This window comes from Typha latifolia, chromosome 3, assembly GCF_019914945.1.
Source record: "Typha latifolia isolate L0001 chromosome 3, TyphaL0001v2, whole genome shotgun sequence".
Taxonomy (NCBI): Eukaryota; Viridiplantae; Streptophyta; class Magnoliopsida; order Poales; family Typhaceae; genus Typha; species Typha latifolia.
In genome coordinates, this window is record NC_133088.1 from 6,878,787 (window position 1) to 6,902,131 (window position 23,345).

Genomic DNA, 23,345 nt, shown 5'->3' on the forward strand with positions numbered 1-23,345 from the left:
TGAATGCTAGAGATGTCGGAAGCCTCAGTCTCCGTCGCCCTTCCCAGCCTATTTTGTAGAAATTTATTTGGGTTAAATATATTTTTACCAATATTAACTTAGGCCTAAAATCACTCTGCCTTATTATACTTAAAAAAAATCTCAAACTAATCCTCATACTTATGATTAAAATAAAACTATTAATTTTTCTATCAAATTTAATTGTACATCATGACTATCTTAATCAGTTAGTGACATTATTTTAAAATCTTACATGTCTTTCTAACGAACACGATAAATATATTTCCATCATTTTGACGTCGTTTAGTTAAATTTCACAAAAAAAAAAACTATCCGTCTGATGCTAATCACAAGTATAAGAACTAGTTTAATATTTTTTAAAATACAAAGAAATAAAATAATTTTAAGCATAAATACAAGTACAAAGTGTAACCCAATTTATTTATATAAGTAATCCAACCTCCAAACTTAATAAAATCAATGTTTAGCGCCGTGTTTTAAAGCTCAAAGCACTAATAAAATCAATAATTTAGTTTTAAACTAAACTGTCAAGCAGTAACATAAGGATTTAAATGAGACATTTAATTGTAGTATAAAATGTTAACTATTTCAGTCCAACAAAGTAATATCTAACATGTCAAAAAAAACACGTCTGGATATTAAATTTTGGGATGTACTTTTTGGTAAATGTCTCAGAGATGACCTACTTGGGTCAAAAACTCGTTATCTCACACAGTTCCAACTCGAGGAATGACTTTTACTTTCGTCACCTTGTAAATAAGGAAGCTTCGTACGGTTTAAGTAGATCGATCCTCTTCACTCTCATACAAATGAATCAGTTTTCAGTAACCAAAGCAAAGGCACCTAGTACCATATGCGAACTAATTTTCTTTTTCACCCCCAACTAACCCACCTACACAGGCATGATACAATAACAACACCTCACAGAGATAAGAAAATAGTCCAAGAAGAGAGAATCGTCGGGAAGTTCAAGATGTAGGTCAGTAAAATGATATTCAAGGTGCATATGTGCCATTGCCAGAATATGATCCACCCCTATGATAGGCATAACCGGCCTGCAAGAACATCAAATATATCATTGATTATGCATATGAAAAAAAATATTCCTCGAAGAGGGAAATAAATAAGACTCAATTTACTCAGTTAAGAAATCAATAAGGGGTTCGCGCAGAAAAAAAATTGGAAAAGAAAGGCCAACATGAACTTGCAGAAGTACCCCTAAGGAGGGGATTCTCATCTGTTTTATGGAGAGATGAGTGGTTCAGAGATTCAGTCTGTCAATGCCCTTAAAACCAGGATTCTAACTAGTGTTCCAAGACTGAAAGAAGGGAGACCGTCCATATCAACAGCTATAAATTAACATATATTAACTAAAATGTCAATTACTCACTAAAATCAAGCTTTTTTTCTCACCAAGTGCAAGTTACAAAGTTTTGCCTAGCTTGTAATCCATCTGAGCATCTTCCTCTTTCCAGATAGTTTACTTTAGAATCTTTACATTAGAAGTGGATTTATTATGAGCAGACTATGGAGCTTGCATAACCAAAATATACCTCAATAATGGAAAGATGTTTGTTCTATTATATTAATCAGATATTCTAATTGTTCTCATATATCTCAATAGTAGTGCAACTAAATCTTATATACCTAGGGTTGATAAAAGTATCCGATGCAATGTGATCATCCAACTTGCACCATTTCAAAAATGGTAAAAAGATAGATAATCAAAAGATTAGGTCAGTACAAACCTCATAGCTGGCATGGCTTCTGTACCCAGGATAAGAATTTTGAACCTGTGATGAAGCTGTCACAACACAAAAATTAATTAAGGGAAAAACTTTGAATGATCATAATTTACTCAAAGATAAGATATTACAAAAGAACACACAATTTGTCCTTGAAATATGTTTAGTAACTAAAATCAGGTAGAGAACTAGAGAATTTACATAAAAAGATCTTTACAACCAAATAGTTGGCAATCTGACCAAGTTTATTTTTAGGATGCTGCTTTACAAGTATATCAATGCACAGATACATGTTAACTTTCCAAAGATACCTTTTATCATAGATTGATATAGTAATCACAGCTTGCCATGCCCTTAGTACAACATGAGTTACGATAAGTGCATGTGATGCCTTCTAGAGGTGACACTCCTTTCTCTCCCCGCCTATCTGCTAAGGAAGACAATCGCTGATGCCCCATTGCCCCCCCAGAGGCAATAACCTGCAGTAGGTGATCATCACAGGCAATAAAATGTTCTGCCCCAGTTGGTTGGAGCGCCATTATTGTTTATAATGGTCCCTGAGTTCAAATCCTATTTAATACTACCTACCTTTTTCTGTAGTCTCACATTTATCCCACATCAGAAAGATATTTGTTAAAGTAGGTCTGTATTTACACCGTTGCTAAGCACTTCTCTTGTCTTACAGTGGTTGGATATAGGCAAATAACACATTTAGACATATGTACTCAAACAGACACAGGAGGGTAGCTCACCCGGTGACACCTTGGCTAGGTGATAAGTAACGAGAGAGCAATTTTTAATGTTGATGGCATTTTAGTCTTCTTATATTGGGTTATGTTCTTTTCACCTGTATAAAGGCTTGAGATGTTCTTATTGTAAGTGAATGAATAATTTGATATTTTAAGGTTGTTTATTCTTTCTCGTTGGTAGACTCCAGTACGCTATTAGTGCATTCCACATATTTTTGTTACTTCATTCTTCACTTGATTCTCTCATTCTACATCATTTCCGGTATCAAAGCCAAAGTTCCTTCACTTGACCACTCATGCCGCGAATGCCAGATTGTCTCAAACTCAGATCAATATTCGTCCAATGATTTTGGCTGAACCGTCATCGCATGTCAAGCACAACTAGTTCTGACTTGCACGAAGAGATCATCATAGTCGAACAAGGAGAAGAACCAGCCGTCACCACAGAACCACAAAGCAAGACCCGACGATCATCAAAATTGAGTTGTTCATGCATCATTCAATAACTAACCACAGACAAATCGATCATCTTCCTTGCCATTTACTATAAATTTAAAAAAAAAATATCTGTCATTTCTTTGAAATATCCACACCTTTCTTTCTTTGCCCAGTTCTTTCCTTTTTTGTCTTGCATTTGTTCCACTACCTAATGAAAGTGGAATTAAATTCTTTTACTAAAATATTCAGTTTCCTTATTCCCCCATTTCTTTTCTATATGCCCAAATCCACCAAAATCTATCAACTTTTGAATTTCGCATTTCCCCCCAAATCCACCAAAATCCCCACTAAAACTCATGTCCACCACCCACCTAAACCAAACATGGATTTTTTTCCTTTCTATTGTCTGCAATAGCCATTCCATTTTCTTCCACGCATCCCACCAATCTTTGCATGGAATTTCCATTGTCTCCTTTCTTTCATTTTCTCCACATGTCCCACCATAAACCAAATTTGGATTTTTTTTTTCCATTTTCTGCTGCAGCACCAAAATCCACTCTAGCAACCCCACCTCACCTAACCACCAACTCATGCCATATCACCTACAGACTGTAGCTATAGTATCTATCCACTCCACCTTGAGGGCACATCTCACCCATCTCAATGCCGCCATCTATCTAACGCCATCCAGTTCAAAGCATTCACGTGCTCCAATATCCATTGTCGCTGATTCATCTCCACAGGTTGACCCACATCATCGCTGTTCACCACCGACTGCCACTACATGCCGTTACTTACAATCCTTGCCTAGTAAATCTGCCGCCATAGCATCCCATCATCCCACTGGCTACTACCTTCATCACACCGCATTGGTTACACTCTCCACAACGTACTCTTTAATGGATTCGTCAGACCTGCTAACATCATTTCGTGTTATCTAATTGCCTTTAATAGAATCTGTCTTGTTTCTCATGTGGAATTGTTCAACTCGTGCCTAATAGCTAGAACCTTGAATGCTACTGTTGCCAAATTTGATTCACTGCTTTTATATTCCTGTTAAGGACTAACTTAGTATTAATGGTGTATCTTGCTAAGTTAGAGAGAAATCTTAACAAATCTGGGTCATCATTTTGACCACAGGGGCATGTACTACGTGGTTGCAATTTAGCTTCTGAATTTTGAAAATTTTTTCCAGCATAGTAATTCTTTGAAATTGTGATTCATTGTCTATATTTTGACAAATCACCGTATTTCCTGCATTAATTATTTGCGTTTTCGCTGCACTGTAACTAGTGAAGTCACATTTGCATGAATCTACATAGTGATCAATTAGTCTCCAACATTAGATCACATCAACAGCATGCTCGATATGATGGATGGAGCCACAATTTTCTCCAAAATCAAATTGAAGAGTGGCTACCACGAGCAAATAAATAAATGCTTTCAAAACTAGATATAGCTTGTATGAATTGTTGTTTGATGCCTTTGAAATTTCCAATGCATCAAGCATATTCATGTAAGTCATGACAAAAATGGCAAAAATGGCTCTGACCATTCATGGGCAAATTCCAAGTCTTCTTTGATTACAAAAAAAAATTGTAGCCAGTCGAAGGAGTAACATTTGGATAATTTGAGATAGGTTAGTTTCGCCCTTCACAATGCCAACCTCTATGCTAATCTAAAAAAGTGCTCATTCCATTTTGATCAAGTCATTTTTGTAGGGTTCATCATTTCGTTAGAAGAAATCTGTGTCTATCCCTAAATTGGACCGAGTTGCAAAATATCCAAAATGTTTGCAGTTTTCATAGGCTCTCAACATTAATCTATGGATTCAGTACAATTAAGTTTCCGATTGCTGGCCTCAAGAAAATTGATTTCAATGGACATTGCAAATAAAACTTTCACGAAAGTCAACAAAAGAATAATGGAAGCTCCTGTAATGTGTCTTCTTGACTTCTCTAAAACCTTCGAGATGGAATGTGATGCCTCTGAAATTGAAATAATTGGCGTCTTTAGCCAAGAACACTAACTCGTTGCCTATTTTAGAGAGAAACTAAATGAGTCAACAAAAGTATTCCACATATGACAAAGAACTCTATGCAGTTATTTATCTAGACTTACCGTGCATCATTATTTATTTCCGCATAAGTTCGTGCTATATGCATGAGTTCGTACAATACTCTAACCATAAAGCCCTATAATGCCTCAATTCTTAGCAAAAAGCTCAAAGTCAAGCATGGTCGCTATATTGAATACTGACAAGAATATAATTTTTTACTCAAAATATATTGCCAGAGTAACAAAGCAGTCAATGCACTTGGTTGTCGAATAGTTAACCTTCTTTCCATCATAATTTTAAAAGTCACTAGATTTGACAAACTAAAGGAAGATAATGCCTTGACTTTGAAGAAGCCTACTTCACTTTATCAAATGACCAGAATATATCTTTGGGTTATTCCCTCATGAAGGGTATTTAGTTAAAGCCAACAAACTCTATATACCTCATACATCTATAAGTGACTTTTTAGTTTGGAAATTCACAACGGTGGTCTTTCAGGTCATTTCAGATGAGATAAAATTATCGAGTAGGTTGAATGCAAATTTTAGCGGTCAAGCCTCAAATGTGATGTAACCAAGTTAATTGGTATGTGTTGAACGTGCTAATTAGTCAAGCATCGCAAGCACAAAACTAATCTATACACTCTGCTATCTGTACCAGATCATCTATAGTAAGACATGAATATGGATTTTATACTTGGCTTACCACCTACCTTTGAAAAGTACAACTCTATATTTGTGGTTGAGATCGTTTTTCTGAAAATAGGATTATTTATTCCTTGTACTAAAACTTTTGATTGCTAAACTATATTTTGACCATCTAGTCAAGTTGTATGGCTTGCCTAAGACTATCGTGTTGGATCAGGATGTTGGATTTATGAGTTACTTTTGAAAATTATCGAAAATAGATATGAAACTAAAATTGTCGACAGTATATCACCCTCAAACTGATGGCCACTCAAAGGTTGTCAATCGAAAATCTTGGAAATTTTTTACGGTGTGTTGTTGTGATCATAATAGGAATTGGGATTCCATTCTTCATATAGCTTAATTTCTATATAACTCGATCAACAGGTCTATAGACATGAGGCCATCTGAGGTTGTCCTCAGTTTAAAGGTCATAAAACTTTAGATATTTTCCCTATGTCGCCTTATTCTAGAATCCCTAAGGCCACAGAGAATTTGTATATCATGTTTATTCACTACATCAAGTGATCCGCAAGTAAATCGAAACTAGTAATCTTTCAATATAAACTATAAACTACAAGCCGATTTACATAGACGGCTAAGAAATTTTATATTGAAGATTATGTCATGGTTTGTGTTAGACCCCATATGAATCTAAAATTGCAAGGAAGTTGCAAGCCTGTAGTATTGGATTTTTTCAAATATTTAAACATGCAGGACCTAATGCTTGTGTCATCAATATTTTCTCTGATTAAAGTATTAATTTTACTTTTAATATTGAGGAAATTAGTTGCTTATAAATCTCCCTTGACTATCATAATTCTACCTATTTTTATCCCTCTAGATATGCCTGCTTTTGATTTTACCACTTCCCATTTTCCATCCAAATGAAAGGAAAAGATAGGCTATTTTGGATAAACAATTAACATCTAATACCGAAAGAGTTCACCATTTCCTAGTTCAATAGAAAGACAGTTGGGATTCTAACAGAATGTAGATTACACGAGATAAGCTACAACAAATCAATTCAGACATTTTGAAGTTCTATCAAAGCCCCTTCAGTCCCACTTGACTAAGTCAAATTTCTCCCACCTCAGGAAAGTTAGTGTAGACACCACCTTTAGACATATGTACTCGTGTAGATGCAGGAAAATAGACCACCCAATGACATTCTAGCTGGATGACTGGACATGAGATAGGAATATTTGTATTTTAGTCTATTTCTCTTTTAATCTTTTTGCCTATATAAAGGCTTGAGATGTTCTTATTGTATATTAATAAATAATATGATATTTTGAGGTTGTTTATTCTCTCTCAATGTGGATTTTGCAGGTTTTTGTTATTTCATCCTTTACTCAATACTCTCATTCTACAGCAGGATGTTTCCTGTTTGGTATCTTACTGGAAACATATGACACCTTTTGGATTTCAAAAGGTTAGCTAACCGAGCTAGGATTTGACAAGGTGAGTTGATTGAGCTGACTGAATCTAAGCTTGAGCATCCCTAAGTCAGCTCAAATTTGAGCTTTTGAGCTTGGTTTTTAGAAGTTCTGAGCCAAACTGAGCTGACCTCAGCTCCCTCAAGTTTTAACCCCCAATTCTGAGTCCCTAGTTTCAGGTATTTTCAACATATTGTGTCTTAATCAACAGAAAAGAAAGGAGAGTTCCAAAATTACTTAGAAGTGAATCAACGGGACAAACTATGGGGTAAGAAAAATAAAACAAAATAATTCGTAACCAAAACCAGAATTTACAGTAGAGAAACAGTTTGAAGTGTAATAGAATGAAATACATATATATATATATATATATAGAGAGAGAGAGAGAGAGAGAGAGAGAGAGAGAGAGAGAAAGAGTTGGACTACCTCCTCCAGAAAAAAAAGTTTTAACACTTCCAAAATATTGCTTGCAAGCTGAGATTGTACAAAGCTAGCTAATCACAAGGTGGAATAAAGTGCTCTCGTTTTTTCTCATGTAGGGATAAGCTTACACAAATCGCTAGATGAACTCAATGTTTACTAAAATGTTAAATACTTTTTCAGAGGTTTAAAGTGAAATTTGAAATCTAAATCATGTATTTATGTATGTATGTATTCAAAATTTATGCATTGTTTGATTGTGCCAATGCAACATGTTAATATTCACCATAAGAATTTATGAGAAAAAGTTAAACTATTGGTTTCAAGATCAAAAGGATGTTTATGAGAGGATCAAAATTCTTGTCACAAACTTGAAGAAAATCTAATATTATCATAAAAGATCAGCCTAATAAATTTTATGGTTAGGATGCTACCTCCAGCATATGTAGAAACCCTCCTTTGGTGGTTATCATAAAGATCAGCTCTAATAATACAAGATAAAGGAACCAAATTAGCAATTGTCATAGTGCAAAAGATAAATCCATATGTAGTTAACAGAAGGCATACCTTCTTTGATCATACCCATAGGTATTTTGGATATGTTTACCTACAGGAAGGTATCCTGCATGAGGTTCCTGGACGTATTACCAACAATTTGTATGTTATTAACAGAAATATGAATAAATGTCAGAAAACAGGGTGGGGTTTAGAAAATTACCAGATCAGACTGACGAATATTAGATCCAGAAGGCCCAGAATATGCATAAGCTTGATAAGTACATGCATAACTAGGTGTATATGCAGTTTGATGTACTGAATGCCTGGCAGCTGGCTGTCCTGTGTAAATAATCCTTTGGCTGCCAAAGCCATTAGAAGGTCTTGAACGAATGTCACCTGCATGTTTACCAAACATCAACATATATTTTGATACCAAATCTTTCAGCACAGCAATGCAGCAACTGATTTTTCTGTCTCACACTTACGATTCCTTCGTGCCTTCTTTGGTGGCCTTTCATTGATGACAGTGTCCGCACCTCTCAGACCATGTTTTTTACCTTTAACAGATTCTGCCTTTTGGGGAGCACCTTTTCCCTTAGCTCTTTTACTTTCTAATACGGATGGCTTACTTGCATTAGTTTTTAGCAATTTAGGTTCGCTGCTCTCTTTAACAACAACCTCCTTTGACTTGGGATTTTTCCTCCTAGATGAAGTAGCTTGTCCAGTGCCTTCTTCAACACTGTTAACTTTAAATCCACCTCTAGTACCCTGCTTAGCTAGCCGCCTCTTCTTGCTTATGGGCCTAGCAAGACTAGCGCTAACCTTAAACCAGAAATGACCCTCAATTATTTCAGTATAAAGATATCAATAAAGAAATAAACAGAATAAAGGTGCATTACCTTTACCTCCCCTTCCCCTATCTGAGCAGAATTTACTCCTTCAATACAAGCCAATGCATTTTCGCGAGAAGAAAATTCAATAAAAGCGAAATCTTTCCTTTTAGTCTTATTCAATTTCCGTATTATCTCTACTCTATCAATGTCCCCATATTCTTTGCAGAGTTCTTTCAGTTTCTCCTCATCCCATGAAGAAGGAATGCATTCAACATACACGGTTTTGACCTGAAAACAAACCAAAGTTTCTTTACTTGTCAAGGATAAATTCCCTGCTTTCCAATTTACTTAAAAGGTTTGATCTCTTATGCTCAAAGTGAATCTGCAGTTTAGAATGCAGTGTAGCACTTGGAGTTTTGCAAATTTTTGCATGTCATAATATTTAAGAGAATAAGGAATCTCCTAATAGGCATGGCTTATTGTGCATTTAGTGAAAAGATAACAGGTTACAAATTACATACATTTGGCAACATAACTTTTGGCTACAGGCACACAGCCCATCATTATTAGTAAGATCCAATTCCATCAATCTACTGTATAGATAGAGTACGTAGCATTGATAGGCACCCACACTCGTCAAAGATGCAGGGCAACAGAAAAAAAAAATCAACATGGTCCACTGATTAGAAACAGAACTAATTAGAAGAAAAGGGAATATCTACCTGCAAAAGAAGCTCCTCGTTTGGATTAATTGGAGTTTGTGCAAAAGCAACTTTAGCACTTCTATCACAGCCAAATAAAGCATCTGGTTTTCTTAAGCGCTGAAATGCCAACATGGCATCAGAATGTGAAGCGAACTCAAGAAAAGCAAAGCCTTTGGTTTTCATTTCTTTATTTGGATCAAGAGGCAAGACTATGTGCAAAACTTCTTCAACTCCAAAGCTTTTTAGAGTCTCAACCACCTGAAGGCACCACATTTTGGACAATGAGACCATATCGGTCCTCTAGATGAATTTCAACAACCAATAGGCAGTAATAAAAGTACAGGGATACTTTTTAAGTTTTGCTACTATGCATAACAAGCTGAAAACAAGTTTGAAGCACATATGAATATGATATCATACCTGATCTTTTGTCCAAGTCTTACAGATATTACCAAGGTAAAGGGTGGCATTAACCTGACTAGCTGATACCCCAACCTGCTTGCCTTTCACCTGACCAAAATAATGCACATACAAGGAGTTGGTCATTATGTAAGATGAAATAAAAAAACCTTTTCTGAAGGATGTAAGGGTTTAATTTCAACCTCGATGCCATCCTTTAGCTCAGTGAGAGCCTTCTTTGCAGAGTCAATAGTAGCATAACGAATAAATGCAAAACCCTTGTTCTTTTTTGTTGATAGATTTTTTACTATTCGAACAGATTGAATCTCACCAAAGTTACCAAAAGTTTTACTTAAATCTTCCTCATTAGCATCTTTAGCCAACCCACCAACAAATATCTCAAATTCCTTCCTTTCACTCTCACTCGTAGGGAGATGCATATCTAGAGAGGGGTCAATTTCCTTCTTACTTGCATCATCGGCATCATTTCTACTGTCACTACCATCATTTAATCCATCAATATCTTGATCTTCACTAGCAACAGTTCCAATGGTATCTTCCGCATCACTTTCTGGAGTCCTCTCTTCAGTCACTCCTATGCCATATGAATGTCAATACATACGTACATTTGACTTTTATTTTCAGTATATAAACAACTTGCTAAAAGAATGAGAAAATAAGAAGACTGCAAGGGCAGTAAATAAATTTTCTATCATGGAATATGGGAAAAGATATTTATCTTCCAAAGCTAGTCAGCCTCCAGTTCAAGAATCAAAGGGAAAATTCAACCCAAGGAGATCATATCAGGTCACCTAGTTGGACACAGCATAGACTCTGAATATTAAGCAATCTTTATACTTTTAGATCTATCCAATGAGAAAAAAGAAAACATGCCATAGAAATAGAAGAAGTAACTTGCCCTTTCAATGGGAATTTAGATGTTTCATTTTTTTATTTTTGGGTGTATATTTTGGGTAAAAATTAGATTTATTTTATCAAAACTCCTAAAATCTAAGAGATTTGGTTGTTATTTTGTATTAGGACAAATTTCGTTAGGATATGGTTGATTTTCAAGTCAAAAGAGTCTTAGTCTGATAAACAATAATAGATTAGATTGAGAAAGATTCTAATTAGTTTATATAATGATTTAATGATGTCTCTACACCTTCTTTATAGCGTTGAGGGAAATTCTGAAAAAAAAAAGAGAAATTGTCATGGACATTTGAATCAAATATTATTCTTTGATTCCACTTGTATCTCTTCCTCCTCGTTCTCTCCTTCTCTTTCTCTCTTCTCTTTTGCGGTGGATTCCCCATTCTCTTATTTTCTTGCCCATAAGATAGGTGGTTTGCCTTTCTTCCCCACAGCTAGGTGGATTATCTTTCCTTTCCCTATCTATTTAGCAATCCAGTAATAAAAGGGTACTTGGAGATAGAAAAAAGGGCTTCATGGATACCCAATGTTTTCGCTCTTTGGACAATAAACAACGTACCTTCTTATCTTTCCCTATATTGGCATGTTTCTCATCCAGCATCACATCAATTTGGTAGTAGAGCAAGTTGAAAATCCATCAAATACAATGATTAAGGAAATCCAATTATCAAATATGAAGATGGAGTTACCTGAAGGAAGGCTTCTGAAACATTACTCATGAAGAATAGATCATGAGATGAGATTTGCACAGTGGAAGCGAATAATGAGAACTTTTTTTTTGGGGGGGGGGGGGGGATTCTGTGTAAAGAATTGGTTTATTTCTAGAGTACCTTATTTGACCAACTTCTAAAATGTAGCATATTTGGTTGTTGGTTTATTTTACGACAAGTCTTGTTAGGATTTGGCCGATTTTCAAGTTAAAAAAAGTCCTAGTATGACTACAAATTAGACTAGGAAAATCCTGATTAGTTTAGATAATATTAAATGTTATAATCTTCACCTCTTTATATAGAGCCAAGGGTGAAATTCCGAAAATAAGAGAAATTATCATGGAAATATGAATATTATTCTTGTGAAGAATTTCACATGTATCTCTTCTCCCACTCTCATCATTTCCATGTTTCCTACTATTCTCCCCACCCCGCAACAAGTCAGGTTTGTCTTCCTTTCCCCACAGCCAAATGCGTTATCTTCCCCTCTCTTATCTATCTAATCATGTTAGCATAGAGAAAGTACTTCGAGGAAGAAAGGATTCATGGATACCATATTTTTCTCTCATTGTGCATCGATCTACAATTCTACATATCTCCTTGTCTTTCCCTATATTGTAACAGTTCTCATCCCGTGTCACATCACCTTTTCCTTACATATGATTTTGGATCAACGACTCAATTGGTACATAGAGCTATGAAATAGGAGATTGGATGTCTACAACATGTATAATAGGCTCCTAAACCTTTGGATAGTATTCTTTTCTGTTTAATTGATGTCATTTCTTAGTTCCCAAAGAGTCTTAGATGTAAATCTGTAAATCCCATAGTTGGAAGCTGAAATAAAATAGAAAATAAAATAGATTGATATCTTGGATGATGAAAGCTCATAAATTACAATAAAACAGAGTCTAACTTGATCATGCAGCTAGATTGCAAATCAAACAAAATTATAAACTTTACTTCCCAAATTTCATATAAAAAGATATTTAAAACAACAATTTATCTTATAAGGGCAACATCAATTCACAACAAAAGAAGATAAAAATCATACTTAATTGTAAGATCATTGTCATATTCATATTTAATAAAAATTCATAAAATATTGATTCCCGTTTACCTACAATTTCTTTATCTTATTGCTCTAGCATAAAAATATATTTGTTAACCATATTCAGAGTTATCACTTCTTCTATAGGATGGGAAAAACTTCGGTTAACCTAAATATGGTAAAAAGAAATAATAGGAAAGCGTTAACCCTAAATATCACCGATTTTAGTTCATATGGGAATGTTCAGATCAACCTAATAACCGCAAGAAAATATCAACAATAACCTGATGAAGTATGATACAATTAGATTTGATCTCTACAATCTAGTGGTCAAACAATTTGCGGAGATTAATCGTTATTGGACAAAAAGAACTGATTAAAGAAAAAAAAGTTCAAGGTGGAAACTTTGAATAGAGGAGAAAATCAATGATACTTAAATCAAGAACTTTGGACCATGAAAGACATCAAAATTTCTATGTTGCAAGTTGCAACCAAAATGATAAATCAAAGTCTAAACATCAATACCATGACCACTTGATTTCAATTATTCAGTTTGTTTAACTATCTTCTAAAATGTTAATATACCCTATCCACTTTGGCCTGAGATGTTGAACTTGTTACCAGTCTCTACAGGTGAAACAATCTCATCTAATGAGTAAGCTTAATTGCAGTTGTAACTCAATCTCAAAGGAGAGGTATATAATGTCATCACCTAGCAACTCACCAAATATAAATAAATTAAAATATATATATATGTATATATATATATTTGAATTCCCTTGGAATGCTTGTTTATACATAACTTGTGATTTTGGAATGAATTAATAAAGTTGCATATATGTGTGGCAATTTATAGTTGATAATGATTGTCTGATGTTTAATTTGTTTGTTTTTTTAGCTATTTCCGTTGCTTTTGTTTCTAGTACCATTAGCAATATTTTTTATCTTAATAGTCAAGTTTCACCGAATGGTAGATCAAATCTTGATTACATGAGCTGGATGGATATGGATCTTGTATTAAGGGACACAAACCAGCTACTCCTATAGATCAACTACTAAGGAGGGGAGGGCTTATTATGAAAAATAGGACTGATCTAATTAATAGATTCTTCTGTTGATGAAACATATGTTGGAAAGAACATTTGAGGATCTATCCCTGAGTGTGAAACAACCAAATTACTTGTAAAAAATTGAAGAGAAGTTTATAAGTTCCTATAAAGCATTTGCCAGCAATCTAATGAGTAAATTGCCAACCATGAAGTATAAAGGTCTTGCTTTTATCTATGAAACACATCATAAAAATACAAGATATAGTTGCTCAGTTACACACACTCAAAGTAACCATGTCTAACCCATATCAGTGCACTTTATCCCTAATTCATTACCGTCTCAATATGAACCTTTCACAATCTCTTATAACACGCGTAAGGAAAATTAGTCAGTTAACAAACTGTGGCCATGTGTGTATAAGAGAAAGGGACGTTGAGAATTGAGATAGAAAAAGACAGAGACTGCTAATTTAACTTCACATCAAGAAAAGCACTATAAGTGGGATAAGCTTACAACCTTCAAGAAGAACTAAAATTCAGCTGCTTGCTAACTAAACCATTTTCTAATTTCATTATTGATTAGGCTTATCAGTTTGTTTTGAGTCAATACAGGTTTTAGTATATATGCAATAAGAGAACTAATGATGTGCAGGTCATACTATCCGAAATTAGAGGATAGATCAGCCCTTAGATTTGGACATTGGATTAGATTTGGGTTAGGAAGGATTTCTAGGCCTATTAGACTATCTAAATATCTAATCATATACTTTCTCTTTATTATATCCACTACTTGTTGGAACATTTTTTGGATACCTAAAGATTGGTGTACTACATAATAGAGTTCTCATTCACTAGGGACTCAAACCTAAAAATAATAGGACTCTAACCAAACTAAATATGTCCTTTTTGAAGAAATTACTAGTTCCAAAAATTAAGCAGAAAATCAGATCCAAAAAAAAAGAAATTCAATGTCCTATTTCAAATGTAATAAAATCCTTACCTAAATTAGTATTGTAGACACCCAAAGCTAGAGCAAGCCAGTTAAGGCCCACTAGAGTTCTGTTAACCCGAATTTTATCTACACCTTAAGCTCGGGTCAAATACAAAAGTGATGTTTTACTTTAGGAAGCTATGCAAAACTTCTTAGGAAAGCTAGAGAAGAGTATTTAAAGGTTATTGCTCCCTAACAAGCTTCCAATGTGTGACTAACTATATAGCGCAGAAATTTAAAAGTCAGGCATCAATATTGCAGTGTGGTAGTTCAAACCAACGTCACCCCTATAGAAAGAGCAGGCTCCGACCCCCCGTGTTGGCATGCAGGTTATCATGTATAGCTACATATTTCACATATTTATCAGACTTACAAGACAAGCCCAACTCAAATTCAGCTTGTTTATTAAAGAAGCTCAGATGCGAATCTATAGTTCAACTCATTAAGCAAGTGAAGGTACTTGATCCAAGCCAAAAATGAGCCAAGCTTGTGCTACTTGGGGGGCAACAAGCTTATTTGACAGCATTACCTAAGCACGAGTCATACTCATCTAGCTTGTCTCTCATCAAGAAAATAAGAATGGGTGCCCTTCTCTACCTCTCTCTGGTAAATGTCCTATCACCCATCTCTTCTTTTTCTTCCTCCTTTGAGCTTAGGGGCTTGTTCTTCCTTTTCCTTATATTTCACTCATGTTCCTCACTCATGTAGCTTGGTATGTCTATCGTCATTCTCCCTCTTTGAGCCTTCAAACTGTTGCCTCCTCTTCTTTCTGTTTCATATTTTTCACTTTGTATTTTTTTTAACACAACTATCCATATATCTATTGTTATCCTGCTGAATATTAGAGGCATATTCTCCACAAAGACTCACTGGAAGCCTAAAACTAATTTTAGGCTTAGGTTTCTTTCTTCATCAAAGTTGAAAACCAGTCTAATCTCAAGGCTGATGAATTTTTGGTTTAATAAAAATTAAACAATAAATAAGTATTTCAGATTACATTAGTTTGGCTGATGAATAAAGTGAGCAGCTTAAATTTCTTAGAAGGAACTTTCTTTTGAAGTAATGATGCCATGTTTAGAAAATAATTAGAGGAAACTAGTTCACCAAAAGAAAAAATTCAATTGCTAAAACCTAGAACTCAGTTGCAGCTTGAAAGCGAGATTTGTGTATAGAAATTAAATTGATATGCTTCAATTTGTTCGACCATCAAGCAGAAAAACTTGACAGTTTGAGTTAATGATCATCTCGAAGGTCTCAAAATCTTGGAAAGTTCGCTTTTATTTGCCAACTCCAACATGAAAATTTTATGTATCTTCAAAACTTGTTCTTAAATAATCTTCTTTTCTACTAACAGTTTCCTATTTAGAGACAAATTTTGTCCAACAAAGATCTATACTTTCAGGTTTAGAAAGTTAATAAAGACCTGCATAGAAAGTTTTGAGGTTGTTTATTCATCTACATCTAAGTTCCCAAGGGGTTGATGGAGTTAATATGATCTACACAAATTTAGTAAATGCATGGTTTATTTTACATATCTTTCAATTTTTCTTGTTCTGCCCTTGTTATAATTTTCAGCCTCTAGCCTTTCTTTTTCTTTCTGTAATGAAAAAACTTCCAGCAAGTATGATTGTAGTTTTCTTAGTTCCACTTACCAAATCTATTTCATTTTTCCAATAGGAAATAACCGCAGCTGTAATTTATCATCTTAGTTACAAAAGTTCAATCTTTGGAAAGATGCTATCTTAGACACCGCATATTCACTACCTCTTACAAATGGAGATTAAATAATTCTACCAATTATGCACTGTTCTAACACCATTTATTCATCACAGCACTTCCACTAGAATTTCCAAAATATAAGTATAAAACATTTCTCAGTAAATCGCTTACCTTCCTGAGCATTCATCTTGTCCTCCCCACCCTCGTCTTCGACAATTGCCTCGGCCAAGACCTGCGGGACGTCCAGAGCTTCTCCTTCTTCTCCACCCGCAGCTGGCCTTACCTCGACGTCCACCGCAGCTTCTTCTTTCCCTTCCGTGTCCTCTGATAATTCTTGCTTAGCCGCCAAATTTGGGACTTTCACCTCTTCTACGGCAACAGGCTGTGCAGTGACGTCTCCCTCCGCCATAGCTTCCTCTTTCGCCGCCTCCGCTGCCTGGGTTTCGGTCTTATTCTCTGGAAACCCCCGCGGGGAAGACAAATCAGGCGGTTCCGCTGCTGCCGACGACGATGCCGCCGCTCGCTTATTGACCGTTGCCTTCCTTCTGGAACGAGGAGGCATCGCCGATGCTAGGTATTCGAAATGGAACGAGAAGAGTGGAACCGCGGCAGCGGAGAATTAAGGAGAAACGGATCAAGATAGTTCTCGCTGGCCAATGGATTCGGACTGATCTAGTGATTTGCAAATGTGTTCGACTCAATTTGGGAATTTTGAAATTTAATTATATTTTAATTTTTTAATTTCTAATAATGAATTCTAACGTGCACCGTGTATATAATTCATGTGCACTTCGTTATTACAAAATATATATATCAACCTTAAGAAATATATGCACATAATTTCATATACTAAATTAAAAGACAAAATGTAATCAAATTTCAGATGTTTTGATGTAATCATATATTATATAACTATGCATGGTTCACAAATTAGAAAGTCCACTCACAACTAGAGACATTATAACTTTTTTTTTCTTGGTTTTTTATTAAGTATTTCATCTAATTTCTAGGTCTATTTTTGTGGATTTCTTTTCTTTTCCTCTTGATCTGTTTTTTCTAGTTTTTAATTTTTTTTTTCTCTAGTCTGTTCTTGCGGCAACACATGAAGCTTTGCGAGTGATGAATATTTTCATCAACAAACATTCTTCTCTCCAATCATATCTCAACTTACATATCTATTAAATTTTAAGGACGTCTAGTTTTGGGCTTGAGTGGTTGAATCCTTGGCCAATGGCATTCGAATGCCCGAGCTTCACAACATCATTGAGGCATTCAAATGCCCGAACCCAAGAGCAACCTTTGTTAAGGTGTTTGGACACCTAGCTAATGACATTCAAATGCCCGAGCTTCACAATGTCGTTGAGGTGTTTGAATGCTCGACCAACGACATTCAAAAGCCCAAACCTGAGAGCAGCCTTCGTCAAGACATTCTATCATCATATGATTAGGGTTATTTCAATTGTTTGTTTGGGATTTGAGCTTAATTAATTTTAAATTATTATGACTAGCCTCTAAATATATATGTAAAGAGCAGCCTAGTTTAGATATATATATATATATATATATATATATATCTTCTTCTACCTAGCATCTCTCTCAATCTTGATCTCCTCCGATTCTCCCCTCATTTTTTCAAGCTAAGGTCATTACCCTCCTCCCTCCTTCAATTATCCTATCACTGTAGTCCCTTTGAGCCGGCCCTCTCCTCCTTTGTCTTCCCCTCTAATATCCAACCTAGTCATGTCATCATCACTATTGCCAACACCTTTACCAAATTGCCCACCACCATTACCACATACACCTCCTAGGATTAGTTCATATATATCACACAAATAATTAAATAAACTTTTGAAAAAGAATACCAAAAATTTGAGAAACAAATTGATTCAGATAAGAAGCAAAATCTGCAAAGATCAAGTAACTTTTTTTTAATCTCGCATGTGTGAGAAATCATACATTGAAGATTTTATTAAAGGATTTTTACATAATTGCCACTAAAAACTTTTGAAATATCATAATTACCATTATATTCTTTAAAATATTATAATTACAACTAAAATATTTGGCTCTTTCATAATTGCCATTATGGTTAGTTTTTAATAGAATTATTTTAGTCGATTATTATTAAAGTTAATGAACATAGATAAATAACCAAAATGCTCTTATTTTTTAATTTTAGAATGTAAAATACTTATCAGTAAATTTTATCTAATATAAAATAAGATAAACTTCATTGTATTATGGTATTTGGTAAAATATTGGATTAGCTTTTAAACTATTTAATTATTTATGCAAAGATAAAATAGTCTTTTTCTTTAGAACTAAGTTTTGTTTCAATCATGTTTATATTTAATTATGGGAATAACATATTTTAAAAGAGCATAATAATTTCACTAGCAATTATGATATTTCAAAGAATGTAGTAGAAATTATAATATTTAAAAATTTTCAATGACAATTAAGTAAAAATACACTTAGTTAGGATCTTTTCTTATTGCATTAGTTATTTATTTTTATTAAAATAAATATTTTGTAGGTCACGTTTGAACGCAATTGGGGGCATGTTCAAACGCCTTTGTGAACGCTTGCATCAGGTTCACAAATACAGAGAACATGTAATGTGCGTTCAAACGTGATCAAGCCTGTTTGAACGTTGCATTTAAACGTCTACATCACGTTCGCATATATAGAGAATGCCTTTTGTGCATTCGAACGCGATCGACAGCATTCCACTAGGATTAGGGTTAATTATTATTATTATTAGGGTTTATTGGATAACCTCTATAAAGGTGTGGATGACAGCCAAAATCATTATACTATTAGATTATTGATTTTTTGCCTCTTATCTTCTCTCTAATCTCTCTACCCTAATCTCCCTCCTCCATCTTCACTAACCTATCACCTCTACCATTGGCAAGATCTCTCCTAACTTCTAATCTCTCTCGTCTATCAAGTCCTCCCTCTTCTTTGGGATCTTGACCACTTCTTCCCATTCCTCTATATCCCTTAAACTACATCACCCATCTACCTTCATCTCTATTACCATCCATAACCTTAACATCCACTCCACCCGCCATCACCACCATCACCCGCACTATATCTTATTTTTATCCTTGTTGTAGTTCGAATCTGCAAATGGCGTAAATATCAAAAACGTAGATCAGGAAGTTATAGATTGATTCCACTTAGTTTTGTAATTGTCTAACTATAGAAAAATATTTGATGAATATTTTTCCTCGATTGCGTGGACTATTTTCTACAATAAATTCAAATCTTGAAGGAATTATTTCGTAGCCTTATTATTGGTATCAGAGCTTATCAATTTGGTAGCGCAGAGATCAATCTCTTTAAATAGCTCTGACGTACGCTCAAGATAATCCTGAAAGGAAATCATCAATAAAATATGTTTTGGACAAATTGAATATTTTGATTATCAATAAGGCATGTTATGGGCCAATTGAACATTTTGGTCTTATTATTATATATTTTGAGGGCATTTTAGTCTTTACATCTTAAAATGACCTTATTTGACTATTTTTATTCATAGTCTAGTAATAAGAAAAATAAGAATAAAATTATATAGGTATTTTATTTGTATTTAGAGTAAAGTTATCCCGAAACAAACTATATACACTAACCAAATGAGCCCATTAGGTATTAAAAAAAAGAAGAAAAGTGTTTGCCTGCTAAATCTAAGATAAATTTGATATAGTAATTTTTTTTTTCCATTTCATGTTCGCATTGAAAATCACCCAATTTCACTATTTTTAACCGATTTGTTATTCCCTTACTTTTAAAATAGTTCTGACAACTAGAGATATGAGAAATGAAATGGCTATATTACCTCGATTCATGAGGCATTTCTCAATAAAATTATATAGAATAGAAGAATAAGTGTCAATCTAAAAGTACATGCCTTTTTAATCCCATTTGACATGTAATAATAAATGATTTGTTTGAATAAATGAATATGGGAGATAACGCAATGTATCATATAAGATACGCCATGGATCAAATGAGATATGCGATGGATTACATTCATTATTTTATCCCTCACGAGCATTGCAACTGTCCATCTCCTTAAAAAGGTAGGTTAAAACTAGTGTAATTTATATTTGAAGCTAGTGATTTTTCTTCATAAGTTGAGTTTTTATAAGTATTTTCAATATTAGTTTTCATCATCATTTATCATCTTCTTCGTTCCTCTCATTTGTTAGTAAACCCTAAACTCTAAGCAATCTTCTTCTTTCATCTCATTTTCAACATTAATTTCCATCTTCATATGCACTTCTAGTATTTGATTATTTGTAGTCATGCTTATTTTCCATTTGTACTCTATATTTGATCTATCATAGTTGTTCTGTGTTCATCTAAGTATTTAGAGAGTTATTTTGACTATTAGGTTTCCTTTATCTCCATTTTTTTGTTGTCAATCAATATATTTGTCGCCAAAAAAATGTTCCAAGAAGAAGAAGGCATGCTAGTATCATCAACATTAAGTTATATCAAGTAGTTTGGGTACCATGAGTAAACCCTATTTTAAAATCACAACCCTATAATCATTTAGTCATTTCATTGTTGCATTCGAGTCAATTCGAAGAAATGTTAACCTACATAATTTGTCGTTAACTTGTGTAATCTATTATGTCACTAACCTACGCAACCTATTAATAACATATGTAATTCGCTAGTCCTCTATCCAAAATTCATTGTTACTAATAGATAATCTATTCACATCGCGCAAGGTTGTTTTCTATTACTAGGCCTCCAAGCTTTCTATTCAATAATAGTATGTGTAGGAGGCTCACAAGAGAGTCATAGATACTATGTTGTTCCGGTTCATCTTTGACTTCCCTAGTGTTCACTAGGATCAAGTGTTGCTAACATATATTATTAACTGTTGGAGAGGTGGAATCACATTTTTTATTGGGAACCAAATTTTTACATGAAAGTTGGAGGAAATTGCTATTGTAGAGGATTTGCCATTGAAAGGCAAAGAAGTTGAAATTTGGAATGGACCCGAAGATGGTGAATAAAGACATGAATAAAGAGGAGAAACTTCTGATCAAATAGATTTCTTTCTTACGAAGGCATTTCAATAACTCTAGTTTGAACAACGGGTGGAGACTAGAGGTTGTCCTATAACATTTGTTTGATAGCAATTTTGAAGCAAAGATCCATAATTTTGTCAAAATTTACATACTGCACCTATTTGCTAATATTCTATTCCAAAGGAGCAACTATACTTGCTCACTTGAATTAGCTCGGTATTTAGAAAATATCTATTCACTCGGTATTCCTGGGCATGCATCATGAATGATTATCTTTTGGTCTCCCTATTTACTAAGTAACCTGATTGAAGAAATTGAAGGAGAAGGGAGTTGAACCAACCAAGATAAATATCTCGAGATGCTCTCTAGTGATTATTGTAAATATTGTACAACAATTCATATTGTCATAACAATTCTTGTATAATTGATGTTCATCCATAATCTTTGTCATGCAGGTCTAGTTGAAAATTTGCAGGGGAGAGGTAAGAGCCTTAGACCGACTAACTTTATAAATATAGAAAGTAAAAAATTGAATCTGAATTGATTTAAGAAAATTGAGTAATACTAGGTTTAGAAAACTAAAATAAAAATCGAACTTTGAAAACCAAAATCAATTAACAAATCTAAATCCTACTCCCATGAAGAAAATTGACCTTAGGTTGGTATGGTAAATCTGAATAAGAGTAGAAAATAAAAATTCAAATACGGATAGAAAGAACAAATAGGGCTAATATAAGTTGACATTCTTTTAACGTGAAAAATCTCACATAGAGAAGGAAAAAAAATGACAAATCCATTCAAAGTCGATTAATCTTGTTTAACTAAGCAATGGAATTTTTTTTTATTTACAACTCCTTCCGACATTTTAATGTCGCAATATTTAAGTAACCTCTTGAGTAGGAACCACCTGATTAACTATTATTATGAAAAAATCGTCTCCTTTTAGTAAGCACTTGAGTGATGAATAAATCCTCAAAAGTGTGTGCATCGATGTGTTTGATGTTGACAAATGTTCAGCTCTTTTAATGCTACATGATCAGACTAGTGTAGAAGTCTTCTCATTCAAATATAGAGCATAAACTTCTTGAGAAAAAAACTAGATAGCTCCTCTAAGATGAGAGTGAAATTTCTAGAGTTCTCCTTCCAATCAGTTATCTAATCTCTTAGCTCCTTAATTAGATATTAGAAATATCTTTGATTTGTGCTAGGATATACCACCAAAGGATTCTCAAATCTATTTTGATTTAAAACTTTCCTTTGTTGTCCTACGCATACCGCACTTATCCAATTTGGACACCACTTAAGTTTATTTAAGTGATGCATTTTGACTATCTAGATGCTCTTAACACTTAATACTATCTAGATGAGCTGAAACTTGAAGCTTATAACTTCTTTTTTCATCTTTTGACTTGATTTTTTTATATGATTTAATCTTGCATAAGTTGTATAACTTGACCATACATATAAATCTAGTTTTTACAACCCTAGATACATTCCAAATCTGAGAAGCATTGAATATCAAATGTAGATCTGAAGGTTAGAAAATAAACCCATCTGGTTTTGTAATTTTTTAAAATTAGACGAATATTTGGTGAATATTCTTCACCAGCTGCACAGACTACATTCCTGCAACCCCATTCGGCCTATCCTCCGAGATCGAGTCATATCACCTTTTTTATTTGAATTGGATGTTGAATTCTCAATGTTGTGAACATTGTCTTTCTTCTCAATATTTTTCTCTTAAATTTTCAAGTATATCTCTAGAACGAGCTTCACTTTCAATTCGTATGTGTTATCAATTCATTAAGACTTACAACCATCTTATATTTCAAAATACGTTGGTAATCCTT

General features: G+C 34.1%; 1 protein-coding gene across 4 annotated transcripts; it reads right to left on the minus strand.

Moving 5' to 3' along the window:
• Positions 1-635: 635 nt before the first annotated feature.
• Positions 636-17,123, minus strand: LOC140784576 (uncharacterized). Of its 4 annotated transcripts, none has more exons than XM_073132065.1 (11): positions 16,616-17,123; positions 10,195-10,586; positions 10,013-10,102; positions 9,611-9,850; positions 8,961-9,176; positions 8,541-8,877; positions 8,276-8,451; positions 8,125-8,192; positions 7,992-8,041; positions 1,770-1,825; positions 636-1,076 (listed from the first exon to the last, which is right to left on the minus strand). In XM_073132065.1, the coding sequence occupies exons 1-11, from the start codon at positions 17,004-17,006 to the stop codon at positions 1,017-1,019; spliced, it is 2,076 nt and encodes a 691-aa protein (XP_072988166.1). In that variant the 5' UTR covers positions 17,007-17,123; the 3' UTR covers positions 636-1,016. The 4 variants fall into 4 exon arrangements, with proteins under 4 accessions (XP_072988166.1, XP_072988165.1, XP_072988164.1 ...); XM_073132064.1 differs by having other exon boundaries at positions 8,535-8,877; XM_073132063.1 differs by having other exon boundaries at positions 8,955-9,176.
• Between the last annotated feature and the right edge of the window lie 6,222 nt (positions 17,124-23,345).

Excerpts from the sequence above, each read along its gene's own strand:
- LOC140784576 (XM_073132062.1), bottom strand. The coding sequence starts at position 17,006 with ATGCCTCCTCGTTCCAGAAGGAAGGCAACGGTCAATAAGCGAGCGGCG. Across the intron at positions 10,103-10,194 it reads AGCTAAAGGATGGCATCGAG|GTGAAAGGCAAGCAGGTTGG; the intron begins GTTGAAATTAAA and ends TATTTTGGTCAG. Across the intron at positions 1,077-1,769 it reads GAAGCCATGCCAGCTATGAG|GCCGGTTATGCCTATCATAG; the intron begins GTTTGTACTGAC and ends ATGTTCTTGCAG.